The following is a 22,576-nucleotide window of genomic DNA, read 5'->3' on the forward strand; positions in this document are numbered from 1 at the left end:
AGAGGAAGACAAGCTTGGCTATGTTGGTTCACCATGCTAGACCAGTACCAAAACAGCACTAACCAGTCTAGACTTGACTGACATTGCAGTTGATACTGGTCTTTTATGTTTTCTGCTTAAAATTACAGTGGCGCTTATATAAACAAATACTGAGAGAGGAAATGTGCACAAAAAGTAGCAATTAGTGTCTAAACCCGGTGAGGGGAATGTGTTGCTTAAATAAAGACCTCCTGTTTCTCACGGATAAGGGAGGGCATGGTCTATATTTAGCATGTCTGAGGCAAAATCACAAGCTGATATGCAGATACCCGGGTCTTGATTATCATTTTTTCTGTCCTTGTCAGTTCTTTTATGCAGATACGGGACACTTGGTTGGCATCATAGCATTGATACAGATGTTTTAGTCATTTTAAGTTCCATGGATAACCTGAATTGATCCAGTGAATGTTTCGACAAAAATATTCTAAAATGTATTGAAAATCGGAAATGAAAACATTTGAAAGTTTCTTGCATTTCAATGTATAAATGGATGAATGAACAAATGAATGAACAAATGAATGAATGAATGAACAAATGAATGAATGAATGAATGAATGAATCAATCAATCAATCAATCAATCAATCAATCAATCAATCAATCAATCAATCAATCAATCAATCAATCAATCAATCAATAATCTTGTTGGGGTTGAAATACAAATCTGTCAAAATGGAAGAACTGGCTTGGATGTTTTCATTAGATGCCAGCATTAGATGGCCAGGATGTTTTCATTAGATGCACTCTCTTTGACACACACTTCTTTGTCTAACTACTGTACATATAATAATGCTTTCATTCATACAGTAATAAGAATGTGACTTCTGCAATAAATTTCATGCTTGACGGAACAATAAATCTGTATGTGCATGACCTTGCACTATACAATCTTGGACTGACGTCATTGCAGAACAAAATAACATATCAAGCCAGTTCCTGTGCAATGAGGGTCAGAGTAATCACAGACAACAGTCATGGCAGAGATTAATTATAGGGGTATGATTTTAAAACAGTACAATGGTACAAGAAGTGACGCTGTGCCCTTTCTCAGCAAGATGACAAATGTTCCGATTTTACTCATCAACAATCTTAGGTGGATCAGATGAAGAAACTGGTAAAGGACAACTGTCAAACGAATAAATGCATTAAGTGCTTCTCTTCTTGAAGAACATGTGAAATATAAGATGAAAACATGAAAAACTGCCTTTGAGTGTTTGCTACTACTGCCACCCCATGGAATAATTCTGCTGTGACATTTATATGAATTACCGTTGTAAAGCAGTTTTATCAACTGAGTTATATTAAACTAGTTTTTAATAATATTATGAAATAGTTTTTATTTTTATTTTGATTAAAGTTTTATTCATTTCGTTGTTTTTTTTATTTTTGTTTTAATCAATTTACAATATGCCTGTAGCCTACATTTTTTTATTACTTTTTATTTTATTACATTTTAGTTATTTTAGAACAATAAATAATAAATGAAAACTAAAATAATAAATGAAAATAAGTTAATGTTTTAAAAATCTATATTTTATTTCAGTTTACATTTATTTAGGCTAATGAAATGTATTTATGTCATAGGGTTTAGTTAACAATATTAAACGTGTTGTAAAGTAAAATCTACAAAAAGATTCATTAAGACAAACTTGGCTTGACAAAGCCTTTTTACAGTTTTAAGGTTTTATAAGTGTTGTTGTTGAATACTTGGGCAGTGTAAAGAGAAATCTGAAATTTTAAAGAATGTAGACATTTCTAGATAGAATAGTGTGGAATGGTCATTGTGATTGATGTCATCAGAGTTCAATCAACGATATTAATTGTCAGTACAAATAATAAACTTATATGCTATTATTGTATACATACTATTGCACTACATAAGTAAATGTATGGCATATATATATGGCACACTGTATATAGCTTATATAATACACACATACAGACTTGCTTAGTTTGCATTATAACTTGTATGTACTCTGATTGTATTAGGTCGTTTCCATCTTTTAATAGTATGATAAAGCTTGTTTTTATTTAGAACTAATATATAGGCTTAACTAATTGTATTCTCATTTACCTTAGCCTTATATTTTGCATTGTTTAGTCTGGGGGCTTGCAGAAAACACCTTTGTAAGAATGTGTAAGTGACAACCGTATGAATGTCTATGCCAATTATTTAGTAGGCTTTAAACCATGCAGACTAATGGGGGTCCATGAACAGGCCATATCTAAAACCCTGTTTGCTGTAAATCTGTTTGAAAAGTGTGCCAAAAGTTCTGGGTGCATCATTGGCTCCCTGTGCGCATCCGGGTACTGCAGCACACAGCCAACCTATGAGGCCGAAGACACCAATATGGCGGAGGTAAGCTGGATAGCTGGAAAAAGTATTCGTTTTTAAATCCATCTCTTTTACGATTCGGTATGATAGCTATGGCTTTCGTTGATATATATAAGAGCCTCATGTGTATACGGCTGGAGTTTTAGTAATAATTGTGCAAACTGACGATGGTAAACCGGTTTAACTGAAGAGTGATCTATCAGGATCGGAGAGGCCTCTGAATTTCATCCCCGTTAGCTCACAGGAAAAAAACAAACAAACAAACAAGAAATCGTCGCCTGTAATTGATACATTGCTCGATATAAAAATCGTTTTCATGACGCATTGGACTATTTTTTAAGGTTTAAAACTGTTTTAATATATTGTGGGTATGCATATGGGCTGTTAACTTGCAGGAAAGGTTTGTTTATAGTGTGTGCAAAATGGGATTTTGCAGTGTTTGGAGAGGATGACAGCATCCGATAGATGATAGCTTTTTGGTTTGTGTCAGTCATTTTGTTGCATTATTAAATAGATAAGTGTTATGATGTTTTATAAGAGGGGACATCGTCTTGAATTTACGTTGATGCACATTTGCTGTCACGCGTTTTAATTTAAAAGAAATTTGCACGCAGACGGGTCTAAAATTGAAAATTCATTCGGTGTCAAATGTTTGTGCTGGTCCATGTACTATAATTTATTTTGCATCATGTAATAATCCATTATTTTTCTGCTTTCTTTTTCTTTATATCTGTCTGTACAGGCTTCCTTTGGGAGTTCGAGCCCTGGTAAGTTAGGTTCATTGTTTTAGTGAATTGTTTATTATTCTTATTATAGTATTGTTAGTATTAATAAGAGTAATAGTTGACCAATATGGGTTTTTAAGTTTCCAATACTGCTATCCAGAGGGCAGGAGAATTCATGTAATAATATAAAAATGTATTTGTGTAAACTTAGATGTTTAAAATGTTGAAATGAAGTGAGCATTCTGCAAATATTTGCACAATATTAGCTAAGAAATACTTAAAATCAGAAAAAATGCATTATCAATTGACAGTTTTTGGTAGATATGGGAATTTGGAATATATATTCATTATTTCTATATACATTAAATCAGTAACAGTGTTACATTTCTTTTCCCAGTTGGCTCTTTGTCCTCAGAGGATCACGATTTTGATCCAACAGCTGAGATGTTAATTCATGAGTATGACGATGAGAGAACTTTGGAGGAGGAAGAGCAGTTGGATGGAGAGAAGAATTTCAGTGCAGAATTGTCAGACTTGGAGAGGGTATTGATGCATTCATATCAATTCACTTTTTAACTCATTTGAAAGTGTATGCATTGTGTTAACTGTTACAATCAATGGATGATAAGGGTCATATTTCTGCTGAGATACATTTATTTTCTAACGCGAACAGGAGGGGAACATGCCGATCGAGGAGTTGTTGGCTATGTATCGTTATGAGGCATCTGTCAGTACAGGGGCAGGATCTAGCATGGACAGTTCTTCTGTTGAACTAGCTGATGATCTGCCTGACATGACCCTGGATAAGGTAATTAACATGATTTTGCTTCAGGGCCAGCCAGGGGAAATTTTCAACAAGATCACTAATTGTCTTCTGCTGCAGGAGGAGATAGCGAAAGATCTCTTGTCAGGAGATTATGAGGAGGAGACCCAGTCCTCTGCTGATGATCTGACCCCTTCTGTTACCTCCCATGACGCCACAGACTTCTTCCCTAGAACACTTAGATGTGAGAAGAATCATTACTATCTTCTACTAGATCAGTTTGGGTTTTTACATGTTAATTTTTTAACCTAAAAAAGGTGTTTTAAAGTTTAATCATTTAATTCATTATAAACTTATGAGACATATAGAAAGTGGTAAGGGGTCATAATAATTATATTTGCATTTCTTAAACTTGTATAGACCCCTTCAAGCATAATTTTAGCTTTTTAAATGTGTATGCAAATATATTTAATGTACTAAATGTGTGAATTTTTTTTTTTTTTGCTTCAGCCAACGCAACATATGATGGTGACAAAGAATCTGAGGGGGAGGAGGACGGTGTGAGCAGTGAAGATTCTAGAAAGGTTAGTATCATATTATTCAAATGTTGTACACATTCTCTTAATATATATAGATACATCCTTGAATATAAATGTTTTTTTTTTTATATTCTAATGTTCAAAAGTTTGTGGTCATTACGATTTATAAAATGTTTTTTTCAAATGCAAGATCAACAAATTTAAAATACAACATAGCTAATCCCCATATGAAGTTAAAGGTAGACTTTTATTTTTATTTTTTCTGAATTAGTCAATACATCATCCATAGCCGCGTTTCCACCGAAATTAGCCAGAACAATTTGTCCCAGGAACTTTTTTTCCCCCCAGACCTGTTGCTGTCTGCGTTTCCACCGCGGTCCAAAGTACCGTGAAGATTAGGCAAATTTAGTCCTGTGAAGTAGGACTTCCCACTGGATTTCATCCTCTGAATTTAAGCTTAATAAAGTCTGAACCTCGTCGTCGGTCCACCGGTCGTATTTTTTAAACTCCATTGTTGATTCGGATAGCAAACAACTCTTACTGCACGCACCGCAACGGATTTTATAAAATGGTGGATGACATAAAATGCTGTGTGGAGTCAACCAATCAAAATGCAGCATGAACTCAACCAATCAGCATTCAGCACCCAAGTCCCACCCCTGAAAGTGTCTGAACTTTGAAAAAGTACTTCCTCGCAAGCAGGGACTTTCGGAGGGGGAAATTTACCTGGAACTTCATTTAGACCCTGGTACCTGTGGACACCCCAAAGTCCCTAGTCCCTGGGGAAAGTTCCTGCGGTGGAAACGCGGCTAAGCTTTCTTCCAAAATGTGTTTCGTCTTACCCTGTTTCGCTATGGTAAGCGTATTATAAGTGTTTCAGTTTTAGACCTGTCATGATGGTTTTCATTGGAAATTGAAACATACGTCACTGGCCTGTGCGTGTCTCGTCATATCCATAAATAGAGAAAAATTGCTCCTGCTACTATGCAGCTTGTATGGTGCGTTTTTTTTAGTTGTCATAAAGAGCGAGAAAGGTTGACAGAGCACACTAAATCTTGAACCTCCAGGGAATCACCTCAAATCATCCAAACAGAGGAGTCTCTGCTGGCAAAAAAAGAATGCGACAGAGCTTGTAATAAAGACTGAATCAATCAACATTGCCTTGGCTTTTTGGAGATGGTGAGAAGAGAACTTAGGGATTTGAAATGTAAAAGTGACGCGGATATGGCGTTTTTATTACTCAACTGTTGAGTAAGGTATTTTATTGAACTGATAAATTGCCTTATGTAGCTCTCTTAACAGTTCCTTATAAAGAATTATCTATTGTGAAAGGTCATTTTATTATGGTTGTTGTGGTGCCATGCTGGAATTTATTTTCAAGGAAGTACTGTAAATTAATGAGAATAGCTGGAGTAACATCTTTAGCTAGTCAGCTTGAAATCGTTTAGATCTAAATTGGTTATATCTCTTAAGCCTAGTACTAGTACATTTACATTTAATCATCTAGCAGACGCTTCTATCCAAAGCAACTTATAAACAAGGAGAGAAAAACAAGCAATCAAGCCAACAATAGGGCAACAATATGCTAGTGCTGTGAGTAGTCCCAGTTATTTCAGCACAATACACATAGCAATTTTTTTTTAAAGTAGATGTATATAATAGTAAGTGTTAGTATTAATGGGTCAAGTGTTGACGGAAAAAAATGTGTCTTCAGCCATTTCTTGAAAATAGCTAAAGACTCTGCAGCTCGAGTTGAGTTAGGCAGGTCATTCCACCAGCTTGGAACAGTCAGTGTAAAGGTTCTTGAAAGTGATTTTGTTCCTCTTTGGGATTCAAGGATTTGTGTTGTCATTCAATACACGGTTACATGAAGGAACGAAACTATGTACTAAGATCTCGGTCAAAACACATGATAAAACATTAACCAATAAAAACATTAGAATCTAAGGTGTATGTCTAAGCAGTGTCATCAATAAATAGCATAATCCAATAAAAACTAAAATAAACAGTGCAAGAATAAGTAATAAATAAATTAGTAATAAATAACATAAATAGTTTGTGAAGTTTAACTAATCATCGATCACAACTCCAAGATTCCTTGCTGTCCTGAATGGAGTTATGGTTGATGAACCTAGCTGAATGGAGAAGTTGTGATGAAGTGTTGGGTTGGCTGAGACCACAAGCAGTTCTGTCTTTGCAAGGTTGAGTTGAAGGTGGTTGTCCTTCGTCCCGCAAGAAATGTCTGTCAGGCAGGCTTCGATGCGATTAGAGTGGGTTTCTTAAGCAGTGGGGTTACTTGAGCCTGCTTAAATGCTGTGGGAAAGGTACCAGTGTTAAGATGAGCAGTAGGATAACCATATTCATCTGCACAGTCACATAGTGCCAAAGCACAACCAAAACAGTGTTCTTCTTCAAAATACATGCAGTTTTGTTTTTTAACTCCTAGACTGTAATCATGTGAAATATTATTGCAATTTAAAAGAACTGTCAATTTTAATATATTTTAAAATGCAATTTATTTCTGTCATCATGGCAAAGCTAATCATCATTTCAGCTATATTTACTATATTTGTAAGCCAAAAAAAAAAATTGAAATGAAATGAAAATCTCATGAACCATTATAAATGTTTTTACTGTCACTTTTGAACAATTTAATGCGTCCTAGTTGAATAATAGTATTATAAATCATGCTGACCCCAAACATTTGAACCATAGTCCATGTTGTGGTGCATGTAAGTAAAAAAGTTTGATAGTTAGTCTTAATTTTTTTTTAATCTTTGTTTATTTTTATTTCAGGAAATAATGGTTGGGTCTCAGCATCAAGCAGAAGTTCCCATGGGGCTTAGCCACTATAATGAGGATGAAAAGGGTGAGTGTTTAAATTGCTTAGTGTGACTTTTAACTGAAATAAACCATAGTAAACATTATGAATCATCAGGGCTGGGTTGAAAATATTGATGTCTCGATTTTAATTGATTCTCATTTTGATGAACCGATACTGACTCTAAATCCCAAGAATCTATGCTGTTTTCAGTTGATGCGTGAACAAAACTCACAATAGGTTTCGTGCTTGTTACTTTTGATAAGACACAAAGTCGTAGCTTTCAAATTCTGTCAATTTTATCAGGAAATTCAAACAATAAATAGCGCATTGGCGCTCTTTAATGTGATGTGACAGATCGCTGTTTAACCCAGAGTTTAAGCAAAGCGGCATTGCTGGGTGCATGTGAAAGGGTCATCTCTTCTGCTATACTTCTATTTATAGCACAAAATAAACATGAATGAACATCAGAAGGTATACTGAAAAATACAGTACTACTCATGAAATCACTCAGTCAGTGTTTTAACCGTGAAAAGACATCAATAAAACAGCTCAAATAAATGTCACGTAACGTTACGTTTACCTCAGAAAAGCCATTCAATGTTAATAAACTTGTTAGATAGCTAGATAAATGATTGAATCACAAATAAATCACTGTGAATGAGACTGTTAATGAAAAATTCATTGTTCTTGTGTCCATTCATTTAAAACTTGTTGATTTCATTTGAGTGTGTGTAAAAGCATTTCTAACAGCTGAATTGGGGGTAGGAAAGAGCAGATGTAATAAACCAGATAGCCCGGGGAGATAACAAACACCTAGGCACGAGAAAGAATCTTAGTCGAAGAATACAGGATGTCATATAGTAGGGTCCCAGGCCCCCTCCTGAGGAAAGCAGGAGGTCATTTAGATTGTAAATGAAGGCCTTTTGGCTTCTCAGGGACAAAGAACAGCATGACCTGCCCAGGGGGGGGGGTAGAACCAGTCCATACTAGATGTCTTTAAGGAAATTTACAGAGACTGGGAAAGGAGGAGTCAAGAATGTCAGAAACCTGTATAAAATGTCTCAGTTTTATTATGTCAGTAGGCTTTCTGTTTCACATCTGGGTGGCTGCGGTTGCGAAAAGATTCCTCAAAGAATAAAGCCTTTTTCTTCTTTATTACAATTTTGCCTTTTGAGTGTTGTCTTACACCTGTGATGCTGTTTTTCCAAGTGAGATAAAAATTGCTTTTACAGCTGGTGTCAAGAAGAGGGATCCTGTGCGGACGCTTCTTCTCCTGGTCCTGAGAACGGATTTGACGGGAAAGTGCACAACCTCGGCAGCACCTAGGCAGCCGTCTCATACCTCGACGGTTTGAGATAGAAACTCAACAGATTACGAGAGAGAGAGGCAAAACCCCGCACTCAGGGCCAGTGAAAGAAAACTCCCACCAGGATTAAAAAATCCGCGACGATTGCGAGAAAAAAAAAAACAGAAAAGCATCTCTGGGTAAGAAACGGCAAATTGTTTTATTGAAGTTTAAGTGTGGATTGATAATTGTGAGTGAACTGAACATGAACCAGGTTGGCTGAGCTTGCTTTTGGTACGAGTGTGAGGGTGATTCAGATAATCACAATTTTTGAGGGAGAAATCGATCTGACAGATTCGGACCGGTTTCGGCCTCACTCAGCTCGTTAGTGGACGGGGATCCACCGTGATTCAGATAATCACAACTGTTATTGATTAATTAGTTTTACTCAAAGGCGCTAGTAACCCAATATTAATTTGATTAAGTGGACAGAGGAGCCACATCAAATTTAATTAAGTGAACGGAGGAGTCACGTCAAATCAGAATTAATCGAGCGCTAGAAAGTGCTTATAGGAAGTTTTTGAGTAAAACGTAATTACAAACCACCCGACCGATCTTGGGGTAAGGGAAAGATCGGGTCTGTTGAAGACGTTTGACAGATACTGTAAGGCACGTGTCGAATTGTGAAATCCAGAAAGTAGGTTCAGCCAAAATGGGATCATCAAACAGTAAAACAGATAATTTTTATACACCAATTTTCTGTCAAAGGAGAAATAATGATGGTGGTAAATGTAAATGTATTTCCCCGAGGCGGGAACCTTGAGTAAGATAAGACTCAATGTTGTAAAAGAATCAATAGAAAAGAACGAGGGAAAACAGAATGGTTGTTGTGTGTGTGTTAAACGTGTGTAAAGGATCTTTATGTGTGGCTGATGAAACTTTGAGCAAAGCTATGACTGATGATTTGAGCAGTGTTGTGAATGATGAGCATATGAGATTGTACAAAAGTAGCCTACAGGGTTTTCTGAAATGCTAACTTATCCGTTACTAGTCAGAAAGGGTTGTTGAAGTTTGTTCATGAGTGTAAAACTGTGAACGGACAGTGAATTGTTGGATGGGAAAGAAGCAGATAAAAGAGAACAGAGTCGATGCAGAAGGAACTGACATGTAGGGGAAGATAGGATGTTTTTCCTGATGGAAACAGTGAATCGTTGGATTGAGCACATGCAGAAGGAACTGACATGTAGGGAACGATAGAGTTCATGGAACTATTTATGAACGCCTGATTAAGTCAAATTAAGTTGAAATGGTACGAAAGGTGAGTTTTAGATGGAAATGGGGCGTTGAGTATGATTAACAGGGATTGGCATGATATAAGGATAAGGAATGTTTCATTAAGTAAAACGATTGTCTTTTGAACCTAAAGGGTCCAGCTATGCTGGGAGTACAGCAACAGCGCTTGCTTGTTCAAACCAGCTTCTGAATGTTAAATGTATACTTGTTTTGTATGTGTTGTTGATGATAATATCAAATTAGAAAATGTCCAGAGATTGGATATTTTGTTGATATTAAGCCATTTAAGGAAATATATTGTTTTATAAAGGAAATTATGGGTTGGAGATAATTTCCCCAGAAACGTGTGACTAAAGTTAATCAGAAACTTTGTGAAACCCGTTTAGAATATTTAGATTTTCCGTGTCGCTTATGAAAATTAATGTTCTGCCAATAATGACGATGTGAATGCTTTATTGTATTAATGTTATGAAAACAAGGGTATTGAAGAATAGATTGCCATATTTTTGTAACAAGAGTTGAAGGTGCAAGCGGCTAAGATAGCTGTCTGTGTAATTTAGAGACTGAGAAGATTTAGAGAATCTTGTGTTTTCTGTGAAACAGTAGAGATAAGTAGGACTGAATAATTATAATACAATCTTGTGATTTATGTTGAATCTGCAAACTAACCATTTGATAGAAGAATAAGCTTTTAAAACCAGTGTTGATGAAATTAATGACACGTTAAAGTTTTAATACTGTATGAAGAGTAACTGAACAGTCCTGATAAATAGTGAGATAATAGAGAGCAAATGCTATAAGCAGTTCTGCTCATGCTCTGAAGAGATTTGCAGATGATGTTTAGTAAAAGTTTGATTGTGATTGGAAAGATAAACAATAACTTAATTGGCTCCAAACAAAGAAAGTGCCAAAATAACACAAATTTAAAGAAAAGTCTGTGTTAATATGAGTTAGAAAGTAGATCAGTGTTAATATGATGAAGATTGTGATTCGGCTGTTGTAATTGAATTTGCAGCTGGGACAGTGGGGGAAAATGCAGAGAACTTATCAGTGGCTCTGTTTGCATTTCCTGAATAGGAACGCTCTGCTTCAGGGGCGTAAAGTAGGGTGGAGATGTTAGAAAGATAAAAGGCAGAATAACAGAGAGTGTTTTATTGCAGTCAGCTGGGTCATTCAGTGACTGTAAATGCCCACTGTATGACTGTAAAAGTAAATGAAGGAGAAAAGAAAGTTGATAGATGGAACTTTTGAAAGTTGTTAAGAAAGATATTAAGTGTAAGGAATTCCTTTTGAAAGGAAAAGAACTATAAAAAGTACCGGTTGACGTAAAATTACAGATGAGCTAAATGAGTTGCAAAATATTTTAAAAGTACCGATCACTAAAAGGATGATTGTGTTTTGAATGAAACGCTTTGATAAGGTTTTAGATGATATAGAGAGACAAATCTAACGAATGATTTATAGTGATAATCATAAAATGTATGACAAGCAGAGAGCGCAGCCTCAAAAGTTAGTATGAACCATAGAAGCAGATTGATAAACTCCTAGAGAAAACATTGAAGTCGGGTATTAAATTATGGTAATTGAAAATAAAATTGAAATGAAATTTGAAACGTTATTAAGAACTAGAATAATTATTATTTCTTTAAGATAAAATAAACAGAAGCAGTGTTACAGGATTAACAGTTGCTAAATGTAAAATGTGTAAAAGGCATTTGATTAAAAACAAAGGCTTGTTAATGTTGATTTTAAAAGATAAGAATGTGATTTGGCCAAAACAGGTTTGCTTATCTAAATCTGGCATGTGCTGTAACTGAAACTGCCACAGTTTCAGTGCAACAGAGACTCATTCGGAGTGGATATTTGTAATGTCTAAATTACAATACATGTAATTTATGGAAAAGATGCCTTAAGATGGGCTACAGTTAAAGAAAAGATGGCAGATAAAGTCTGAAGTTAAAGGTTTATGAGAATGCAGTGTACCAGTCCTGATGCCTCAAGAGTCTCTCTCTCATTCAATGTCAGCTGAAAACTGTTGTCTGAGGCTGTGTAAAGCACAGTGTTTCAGTTGAACAGATTCATAGATGCGGAAAAGCTAAAACAAATCATGCTACAGGCAGTTCAGATTTGACAAATTTAGAGGACAATTTGTAAATGTTTTAAAAGTAAAACTGAATGATTTTAAAGAAGTCTTTAAAATAATAATGCAGACCTTAAATGATAGAAGTGACATTTTTGACTAGTTTATTTTAGGACCGCTTCTTTGTCTGATTTTAGCCTCCACCATAAAACAGGGCTGATGGCTCCGGCTACAGAAGTAACAGTACACTGAATGTACGATTGTGATCTAAATTCACTGACCATAATCTAAGCAGGTTGCTACCTTTAAGATGATTAATGAATTTAAGTGATTAAATACTGTTGTTATTAACCTGTCTCCCTGTGAACACTATTAGGTCAGAATGGCTCTGATGACTCTTGAATGCGCCTTTTCCTAAGCTCCAGAAAACAACAGATTATGTTGAAGAAAACGGTCACAGATTCTGTGATGGGAAAAAGCGGTTACCAGTGTGTACGAGTGATTACTTCAACGACGGGTACGATCTTTTAGGCCAAAAGGACAACCTAAGACAGAAGGGTCACGCAAAAACACTGGGCATTTCCTGATGGAGGTGTTTTTTTTTATGTGAGAAAGGTATTAGAGTTGAGCGGTGACTGTGAGGCCAGCAGCATCAGCAAACCATTGAGAGGCGAGATGAGCTGTAAGAAGTTACGGCCGTCTGACCCAGAAAATGTGAGTTCCTCTATATACCACTCACCAGAAACCGCGTTGATTGAATGGCTTGTTTTTCTGACAAGTGTCTGCAACTATGCCAGGGGACAACACCCTGAAGAAAAGACAATTATAGGTTAAGAGCTGATCTGAATGGGCATTCAGGAGCCAGCAGAGACCATTGAACTAGTGGTTATCTGTTGTGGAGACAGCTTGAAAAAAAAAAAAAAAAAAAGTTGTAATGTTAGTTGCCTGATGAGCAAGGAAAACACAGAGATTTGTGTCGATGCTGAACTAATGTGTCAGTTCTGACTCCTGTAGATCATTTAGACATGACAAAGGACCACTATAAGACATGGTGGTGGCTAAAGATGACTCAAGAGAATTTTCTGGAAAACAAAGGTTAGGTAAATTGAGTATTTAAACTAAAGATAACCTTAGAAAAGATCATAGAACGATTGAATATGACTATGATTATTTTAGTTACAGTCCTAGGAGGCTGTTGAAAAGATTATTTGCTTATAATGAGAGAGAAAGAGACTGCTTGAGTGGAGGAAGAGGATGGTACTCTGTCTGTTCTTCTGTTATCAGTCAGCCAAAGAAAGCTGAAGCAAAGTAATAATTATGCACCAAAACAATCCAGCTGACTTTTCTAAAATCAGATGAATAATGAACAGACATGCTTTGAAACTGGTTAAGAGGCCATAAAAACATTAGATAAAAGATACAGGAAAATGTAAGGTTAAAATGTCATTTAAAATTTAAATCTTTTTAGAGAAAAGATATTAATAAGAAATATGAGCAGTTCATAGTCAGGGATGAGTGTGAGTGTTAATTCATGTTTGTACAGTATGTGTTAGTTTAGGACAACTATTCTGTCTGAATAGTGTGTATACATGTGTCATTAACCTCTGGAAAGAGTGTTTTAGCATTATAGATGGGTTAAGGCAAATGACAAAGTAAGCTGAGGATTGTGAGTCAATCTGATGAGAAGGCAACACAGAACAGGATGAGCTTTAAGTTGATTGACCATCGAGCTCTGTCTGTTAATTATTATTTTGGTCATTCATGATGTGCAGTAGATTTGAATTACTTTCTGGACAGGTTTAAGTATTGATAAATTAGAATTGTGAAGTCGTAGATAGCCGTCAGTCATGTGTTGAGAAAAAGTTATAAATTTGACAGCAACAAACACGTACAGTAGGCTAAGTAAATATCAGATTATCCAGAGAGCCCTTAACAGTTATGTATTGTAAAAAGGGGAAGATTGTTATTCGACTGACGTTGACGAAGTGTACTGACGCTGACAAAGTGTACACGACCTGACCTGACCAATTGATGACCGGGAGAATGTTCGTAGATGACAGTTGATTAAGAGACCAAACAATAGGCCTGAAAAATCAAGAAACGCTGTGAGACTAGGGGCCGTTGCCTTAAAAAACAATTTGATAAGAAGATGAAATTGTGGCCTTAAGTAATATTTTTATTTCAGAGGCAGAGAAAGATGGGAAACTTGGCTGAAGGACAACGTTTGGGTTAGCAAACTTTATCCAAACAAATGTTACCAAATAAATATGAACAAATATTGCAGTTTTCTATAGCTCAAACAGTAGAGCGTTAGCGCTTGTAACGCCAAAGTCATGGGTTCAATTTCCGAGGGAAAGCAAGAACTGATAAGAATGTAAATGTGTACTTTGAAATGGAAGTCACTATGAATAAAAGCGTCTGATAAAAGTAAGAGAATTTTATTATGTTAAATTTATGCACAAGATGGGTGTCGTGCATCAAGAGGAGGATGAATATGCTCATGGCGGGAACAGGAGAACGCACAGTAAAACAAGTGGTCAGATGAGTCTTTGAACTTTTTAGTATGGATAATTTGTATTCAGGCCACAAACAAAGACATTTCGGCCTCACAGGTGGGAAAAACAGTAAATCCAGGGGGGAAGGGCTAAACCCATTGTCTTCACAGCAGGCTGAGAGGTTATCTAGCTTTGACCTCATCGGTATATGAGGACAGTAAAAGTCCAGGAGGGGTTTATTTGAAGAACTTTATTTGTATTAACCAGCTAGATCTGGTTTACTAAGGGGTTCACATTTGCTGAAAGCCATCGCACAGGTGGGAAGATAAATGTTGGGAGGACATTGGGTTTAATTGTGTGCATTGTTTGTATTTTAAGTGTGCTAATAACAAGAATTGTTTTGACAGGAAACGCCGGAGCAGATGTGGCAGCACAGCAGACAAAAGAAAACTATGTGACAATAACCTCAACATTTGTTTTTCTTTACAGAAGATGCAGACTTTTGCGCATGGCATGAGCAAAGTGAAGAAACAGTGCCAAACCCTGTGTAATGCCTAACTTAAAATTTTCATTTTGCAGGATGTCAGGATGGATTGAACCAAACAGAACTGATTCTGTATTGTTTTGTTAACATGAACAACATGGGTTGAATGTTTTTTTCAGGGGAACAAGGACCCTGAGTGCTATTCAATGAGCAAGAAATTATCCGGTGATATGTTTCAGGTTGAAAATTTCACAGGTCACACCAAAGGGACGACACGACACGCGCTCACTAACAAAATCACTTAAGGCCTCCATTCGCAGGTGACAGTAGACAGTAAATGACTCATTCCAGTAGGGGTGCGATCGTGATCTAAGGGAAAATCTTGTAAGGATTTGAAAATGACTGAAGGATGTTAGACCTGGGTCCAAGCATCTGACCTAAACTATACCAACCAACATCAACAACCTCACACGCCAGCGCAAAGAATAAAGTAGGGGATCAATGATATGTGCTAGAAACAAATCTCCCCTGCCAACGTTGGAAAAAATCCTCTCTACGGCATGCAAAGTGTCATATTGGTGAAGATGGAACGTCCATGAGGCAACGAGATGATCAACATATCTGGAGAAAATGTTGACCAATTAATGGTTGAAGAAAAGTTTTGCGATTTTATTTGATTGAATCAAATTAGGGCTTAGTATTGATATACATGAAGGGTATAACTGTTCTTGAATTAAGACTTGAATTAATTCTATTCTTAAAGATTTAATAGTATAATGGGTTTGATTAGAAAACAGAAATGAATTTTTATTATTTTATTGGTTATCAGAGAATGATAAACAGGGGGGAGATGTTAATGAAAAATTCATTGTTCTTGTGTCCATTCATTTAAAACTTGTTGATTTCATTTGAGTGTGTGTAAAAGCATTTCTAACAGCTGAATTGGGGGTAGGAAAGAGCAGATGTAATAAACCAGATAGCCCGGGGAGATAACAAACACCTAGGCACGAGAAAGAATCTTAGTCGAAGAATACAGGATGTCATATAGTAGGGTCCCAGGCCCCCTCCTGAGGAAAGCAGGAGGTCATTTAGATTGTAAATGAAGGCCTTTTGGCTTCTCAGGGACAAAGAACAGCATGACCTGCCCAGGGGGGGGGGGTAGAACCAGTCCATACTAGATGTCTTTAAGGAAATTTACAGAGACTGGGAAAGGAGGAGTCAAGAATGTCAGAAACCTGTATAAAATGTCTCAGTTTTATTATGTCAGTAGGCTTTCTGTTTCACATCTGGGTGGCTGCGGTTGCGAAAAGATTCCTCAAAGAATAAAGCCTTTTTCTTCTTTATTACAATTTTGCCTTTTTGAGTGTTGTCTTACACCTGTGATGCTGTTTTTCCAAGTGAGATAAAAATTGCTTTTACAAGACCAATTTGAATGTGTATTCTTGTTTAAAGCGTACGAGGAGGACGATCAGCTGCTGTGGTGTCCTGACGTGCTGTCAGAGTGTAAAGTGAGAGACTACCTCAGAGAAGCGCTGTCACAGTCTACAGATGACGGCACACAAGATTCCACATCTGAACACATACGAGATAACGAACAGGTATGTGCTCTCTAAAAGCTCCCATTAATTAAAATAATTCATGTAAAAATCTTCCGCCCATGTGAGAGCTGCTGCTGTGGTTTTAATTGCTTTTTTTTTTTCATGACCTTATTTCTAGGCCTTGTTTGAGCTTTTAAAATGTAATTACAACACCCGCGAGGCACTGACGCGATACTGCAGTAATGTGAAGACGTTGAAGGGTAGGCTGTTCAGTACAGGATCAGCTTTTAAAGCTTTTGTTCTTGTAGTGGCATAAATGTTCACTTTTCTTTTTTGTTTTTATAGAAGAATCCCCACCATGGTCAGAGGATGAATGTAGGAACTTTGAACATGCGCTGCAGATTTATGAGAAAAACTTCCATCTTATTCAGAAACACAAGGCAAGTGATCTGTGTTGTCTTTTTCACTGGGCTCATCAACTGTTGTTGTTTTTTACACTACTGTTCAAAAGTTTAGTAAAGATTAAAGGTTTGGGGTTGAAGTTTTTGAAAAAAAAATTCTTATGCTCACCAAGGCTGCATTTATTTGATAAAAAATACTGTAAAAGCAGTTTTCTATTTGAATATAAAAAAAAACATGCTCTTTCAGAAATCATTCTAATATGCTGACTTGAAAAATGTAAAAGTATCTTTAGATCTATTTAATTTGTAATTGCTGAATAAAAGCTAAAAACTGATTTTTTTTTCCTTCGCGTTTTTCGAGCTGCTGAGACAACAATGTTGTCAAACGATCCCGTTCACACGGATCGGCAAATAAGATTAAAAACGCTGTATTATGCATGTTGGTGTGATCACTTTGTAAAGTAACATAATATGACTATAGACTGAACACATACTGTAAGCATGCGTATGACGTGACCGTTTTCACAAATTCGTGTTTTTTGTAGTTTGTAGTTTTCAGGCCCTTTTAATGCATATGCATACATTAATATGCAGTGATAACTGTACATTGTAAAAGTAACTCTGTTTGGTTAGTTATGCAGACATTATGCACTTTATTTTTTATTGTTGTCCATGGCTATATTCTCATAGCTTTGTTTTTTTTTTTCAGGTTCAGACACGGACTGTTGCAGAATGTGTGGCTTTTTATTACATGTGGAAAAAGTCGGAACGTTTTGACTACTTTGCTCAACAGAACCGATTCGGCAAGAAGAAGTACAGTTGTTACCCGGGTGTGACGTAAGTGCTGGGATGCGAAATTGGTGCTTTTTGCCTGTTGAGTAATGTGTGTTTCAAAGAAAGTAAGTGTTGGTTGTGTCCTCAGGGACCTGATGGACAGGCTGGTGGATGAGGCGGAGGGTCTGGCGGTGGACAGCTCTTTATCCGTGTGTTCAGCAGGAGCAGGGGGAAGGATGGAGGCGTCAGCAGAGCAACAGCTCGGACTGCTCAACTCCATCACTGCCAGCGACCTCACAGGTGAGCTCAGCTGTCACAGTAGTCATAATTGGGTTATGACAAGACTTATGCTAACCAAGGCTGAATTTATTTGATCAAAAATACAACAAAAACAGTAATATTGTGAAATATTATTGCATTTTAAAATAACTGTTTATTGTAACATATTTTATGTGTAATTGATTCTTTTGATGGCAAAGCTTCATTACTCCAGTCTTCACTGTGATGATACTTAAAGGGGTCATATAATGCAATTTTTTTGTACAAGCTAATATGATTCTCTAGGGTCTTAATTAAAAGTTTGTAATATACTTTAATTAAAAATTCTCATTAGTATTGTAAGAAAACACTCATTTTACCTGGTCAAAAACAGCTCTGTTTTCAGCACGCCGTTTAAGTGCATGCGTCTTTAAATGATAATGAGCTTTGCTCACCGCCCCTCTGTTCTGTGCGTACACAGTTTCTGACACAATAACCATAACGCGTTGTTCATTAGAAACGTGGGATTATGAATCATATTGAGAACGTCGTACATAGAAAACATGCCGTAATGTACCCTGAGTGTAAACAGCCGCATTCATCGTGAAGCGTGCAGCAAGCGATTTGTAAAGATTAATATAAAGATTAATATAAAAGTTAATAAAACGTTAGACTCACTTCAGTTCTTCTGGAGGTGCAGCAGGAACACGAATAGTTGGTACCGATACTTTTTTCAGGAGCAGCTTCTTGGCAAAACCAGCTTTATAACGTTACTGACCCTCGTTTGTAAAGCAGTCTGGTGTGTGAAATGATTTGCGCAAACATGAAAGCATTGACGTTGATCGTGGGGAATATTCCCTTCGAAAACAAAACTCAGCCACTGCGTCTTCAGCGGTTTCTGATTTAGGAACATCAAAATGACTGCTGTGTTCCTTATTACACCCTAGAACAGAACATCACAATCGCTTAGACGCCATTCTGCTCATAGACAGTGCTCCAGCGTATCAACTATGATTGACAGCTCGCTCATGAGCGAGGGCGGGTCTGCGTTGAAACGCTGCTGTCAATCAACAATCGTGGGGGGGGCGTCACACGGTCGAACGGCTTGATTTGAGACAGGAAAACATATAAGGAGATTTAAAAAAAAAAACACTGGATGGATTTTTATCATTTTATGATGGTTGTGTACAGGCACTGCCAACACACATTTCAGTACAATCAACTTGTAAAAGTGCATGTACCATTATATGACCCCTTTAAGAAATCATTCTAATATGCTTATTTAGTGCTCAGTTGTTATCAATTATTGTTGATGCTCAATTATCACTTTTAAATGGTATTGTATCACGTTTCCACACAATATGAAGCAGCACAACTGTTTTCAACCTTGATGAGAAGAAGAAATGTTTCTTGAGCACTAAGTCAGCATATTAGCATGATTTCTGAATGATCATGTGACACTAAAGACTGGAGTAATGATCCTGAAAATTCAGCTTTGCGTCACTGGAATAAATTACATTATTAAATATATTCTAATAGAAAACGTTTATTTAAATTGTAATAATATTTCACAATATTGCTGTTTTTACTGTATTTTTGATCAAATAAATGCAGCCTTGACAAGCATAAATTACTTCTTTCAAAAACATGAAATTGTGTTATTCCAAACTTTTGATCGCCAGTGTATATTTGGTCAATTCGAACATATTATGCAGTCATGCATTTTGACAAGATACAAAATGATAAATAGTCTGATGTATAAAAATGCTTTTTTGTTCTTTTTCTTGCAGCCCTTAGTAACAGCGTAGCAACTGTGTGCAACGGTCCAGGAGACATGAGCTGTATGGACTCCCCTTATTTCCCCCCTCTGGAAAGTTTACACAGAGGAGCCATGAACCATGATGATCAGCTGAGCTACGCCGCAAACGGAGACAGCGGCTGCCTCAACATGCTGGATTCTGGCTTCTACCGCTCAGATCTGGGTCAGATCAGCGTGTGCAGCACCAAAGACTGCGAACGGCCCTCCAAGAGGCTCAAGATGGGCCTCTCAGAGTCCTTCATGAACGATGTGTCTGTTACTAACCTGGGCGTGGACTTCGAGGGCAGACGCGCACATCGCATTACGGGCACCACAATGGCGGTGTCGGTCACAGACTTCAGCAGCATAGGGAGCGGTGAAGCCAACGGTTTCATCAGCTCTCATTCACGACACCACCAACACACTGCACTTCAGTCTGACTGACTCCTTTCTGCCATTCAGACACTGACTCATCTGCTCACTGACTATTAGTTCTTTTTTAAATTAAGAAAAAATATCTCTCTATATATATATATGAACATACCTTTTGGTTGTTTTTTTTGTTTTTGGAATATGACATCAGTGATGTCTTTATTGTACAGAGTTAAGAAATCTTGATTTCTCAAGAGTTTAAATAGCCATTTATTTTTCTGGTCCTTCAGATATTTAATATCCTTTTTGTCTTCGGTGATATACAGTTAAACCTAAATGCTGGAGCTAAAGTCTCTTACTGTACTCATCCCAACGCCTGCATCTTTGTTTTATTGTCTCACGGAAAAATGGCTACCGCCAAAACTGCGTTTTTGTTTTTTTTGTTTTAGGCTTTTCATGTATGTGTGTCTGTTTCAAAAATGGGTACTTTTTTTTTTTTCCAGAGTTTACACCGCCCGAGATAGACTAAGCCTTGGGAAATGTAGCATTTTGTATATCAGGAAACTGGCTTTTGTAAGTGAAAATAGTGAGCAGGAGTATTACGTTTAAACAGAGCACTTTGTATCTCGTTATTGGTTGGTGTTCGAGTTAGGATGTTTTTAAGTATAAGCTTTAATAACTCAATTAATTGTGGTAATCTGAACATTTAATAACCTTTTTTTTGGGGGGGTCGAATCGGTCTGATCTTTTTGCAGAATTGTTACATTTTGTGCATTACCAAAATTTTGCCGGAAAGCTTTCTTTTATTTACATTTTTCTTTATTCTCAAGTTTCACAATTGACTGAGAAGAACATTAATTGAATCTTTCTCAGAAATGTAGATTTTCCAGCCCCCAAAGTTTCCACTATAGTTTTTTTTTTTTTTTTTTGGTCAAAGATTTGGCACTCAAGTAATAATATAACCTCCCATAACATTTTATGAGACTGATTGGCTCTATGGGGCAGTTGCCTGCACTCTACAGTATTAGCATAAATCTTGTATAAATATTAAACTGTGAGAAGTGTGCAGGACATTTATGATTCCCCTTTGAACATGCAAAGCTATTTACATTCTAGTCATTACCTTTTAATTTTTTTATTTATTTATTACAAATCATCAGTAACGTCTGCTGCTCTAAACTGCAGGCGCTTTAGTACCAATTGAACCAGTGTTATTTTATTTTTTTTCCAGCTATGCATTATGTATATTTTGTAGCTGCCAGGGGTAATGAGAACACCTGAATGTTAATTGAGCTAATTGTTAATCACTCTGGACCTCTTTTTATGTTAAGCTCTCTATCTTAAGTTCTTTACCATTGTTGTATATTGTATGCATGAAGCAGATTGGACTCTTGTTGATTCTTTGACATATTTCAAGCTGATTAATACTAAATGCCAAAAAGCAATCAGCTTGCCGCACTGTATCAAAACCGATACTGCCTCTGAGCTCGAGTCCTTCCTGTTATTTGCGTTTTAAAACAATTTACCATAGAATTAATTTGTATACTAAAAGCCCTGACTTTGATTGGGGTAATGCAAAAATGCTATAAAAAAAAAAAGTTTTTGTTTTATGGCAATAATATGTAGATATGTATAGATTGTTGTTCTTCTGTAGGTCTTACAGTATCCATATCTTTTTTCTTGCCTTTGTTTCTTTACTGCAGTGAGACGTCAAAAACATGCATGCTCATGGTTGTTGTTTGCAAAAATACCACACCATTTTTGTTTTTGAGCGAGAGAGAGAGGTGTGTATAAATGGAAATCTGTGTGGCACATGATTTTTGGACACTTGCATTTAAACCCATTTGTTCATCTCTTTGCTTTCATTCGTTCACAGTGATTCTTACACCCTTGATACCTACCGGCTGCTAATAGTAATGTGAAGAGTCTATTTTCTATTGAATGCACTGCAGTTCCAATTATAATTTGAGTTGAAAGAGTTTTGTGCATCTACATAGTTAAGACATAGGGAAGTACTCGTTGGTAGCATGTTTGGAGCTGCGAATACAAAAGCTGATTGAAATGGATCCATAGATGCTATTGTTCCTTGACGGGATGGAAAGCACTACAAAGAGTCAATCTTTTTTGTTCAAAATGTTTTCAGTGTCTGTACATCAAGCAGAGAACTTTATCATGCACAACAAATGTAGTACTTGGTGCTCATATAAAAAGTTTTTTTATTTTCATACTTAAAAAGTCTCTAAGCTCCTACAATTCTGTATTAGTACTTTTTATAAATGAAACCGTAAACTTCAGCAAGATTTGCTGAAGTACATTGACAGTAATTTCACCCTCAAATGTTTTGCCTATTGTTTCATTTTAAAGACGAACTAAAATACCAGAATGTACAGGTTGTTTTGACCTATCGAAGTAAACGTTTTACATCTTAAAAATATTGCGAAAAGTTTGGTAAAGTGGATGTGTGTTTTATTATGCATTTAATTTAGAAATTTAAAAGAATTATTAAATAAAGGTTTTCACATTCAACCATGGATGACAATGGTAAAACTTGTGAATAAAACCAACAAATCCTATA

General features: G+C 36.5%; 1 protein-coding gene across 1 annotated transcript; it reads left to right on the plus strand.

The window, feature by feature from the left end:
* The first annotated feature begins 2,245 nt into the window (after window positions 1–2,245).
* mier3b (mesoderm induction early response 1, family member 3 b) lies at window positions 2,246–22,249 on the plus strand. Its single transcript, XM_081348405.1, has 13 exons — window positions 2,246–2,396; window positions 3,115–3,139; window positions 3,495–3,640; window positions 3,771–3,905; window positions 3,981–4,104; window positions 4,371–4,444; window positions 7,196–7,268; window positions 16,313–16,458; window positions 16,577–16,658; window positions 16,744–16,838; window positions 17,509–17,636; window positions 17,722–17,873; window positions 19,622–22,249. The coding sequence occupies exons 1-13, from the start codon at window positions 2,388–2,390 to the stop codon at window positions 20,071–20,073; spliced, it is 1,641 nt and encodes a 546-aa protein (XP_081204531.1). The 5' UTR covers window positions 2,246–2,387; the 3' UTR covers window positions 20,074–22,249.
* Window positions 22,250–22,576: the final 327 nt, after the last annotated feature.

The sequence above is a fragment of the Scardinius erythrophthalmus genome, assembly GCF_964197995.2.
Source record: "Scardinius erythrophthalmus genome assembly, chromosome: 20".
NCBI classification, from domain to species: Eukaryota; Metazoa; Chordata; class Actinopteri; order Cypriniformes; family Leuciscidae; genus Scardinius; species Scardinius erythrophthalmus.

Coding starts and splice junctions, on each gene's coding strand:
- mier3b (XM_081348405.1), top strand. Junction 3,140..3,494: donor CTTTGGGAGTTCGAGCCCTG/GTAAGTTAGGTT, acceptor TTCTTTTCCCAG/TTGGCTCTTTGTCCTCAGAG. Junction 3,906..3,980: donor CTGACATGACCCTGGATAAG/GTAATTAACATG, acceptor CTTCTGCTGCAG/GAGGAGATAGCGAAAGATCT.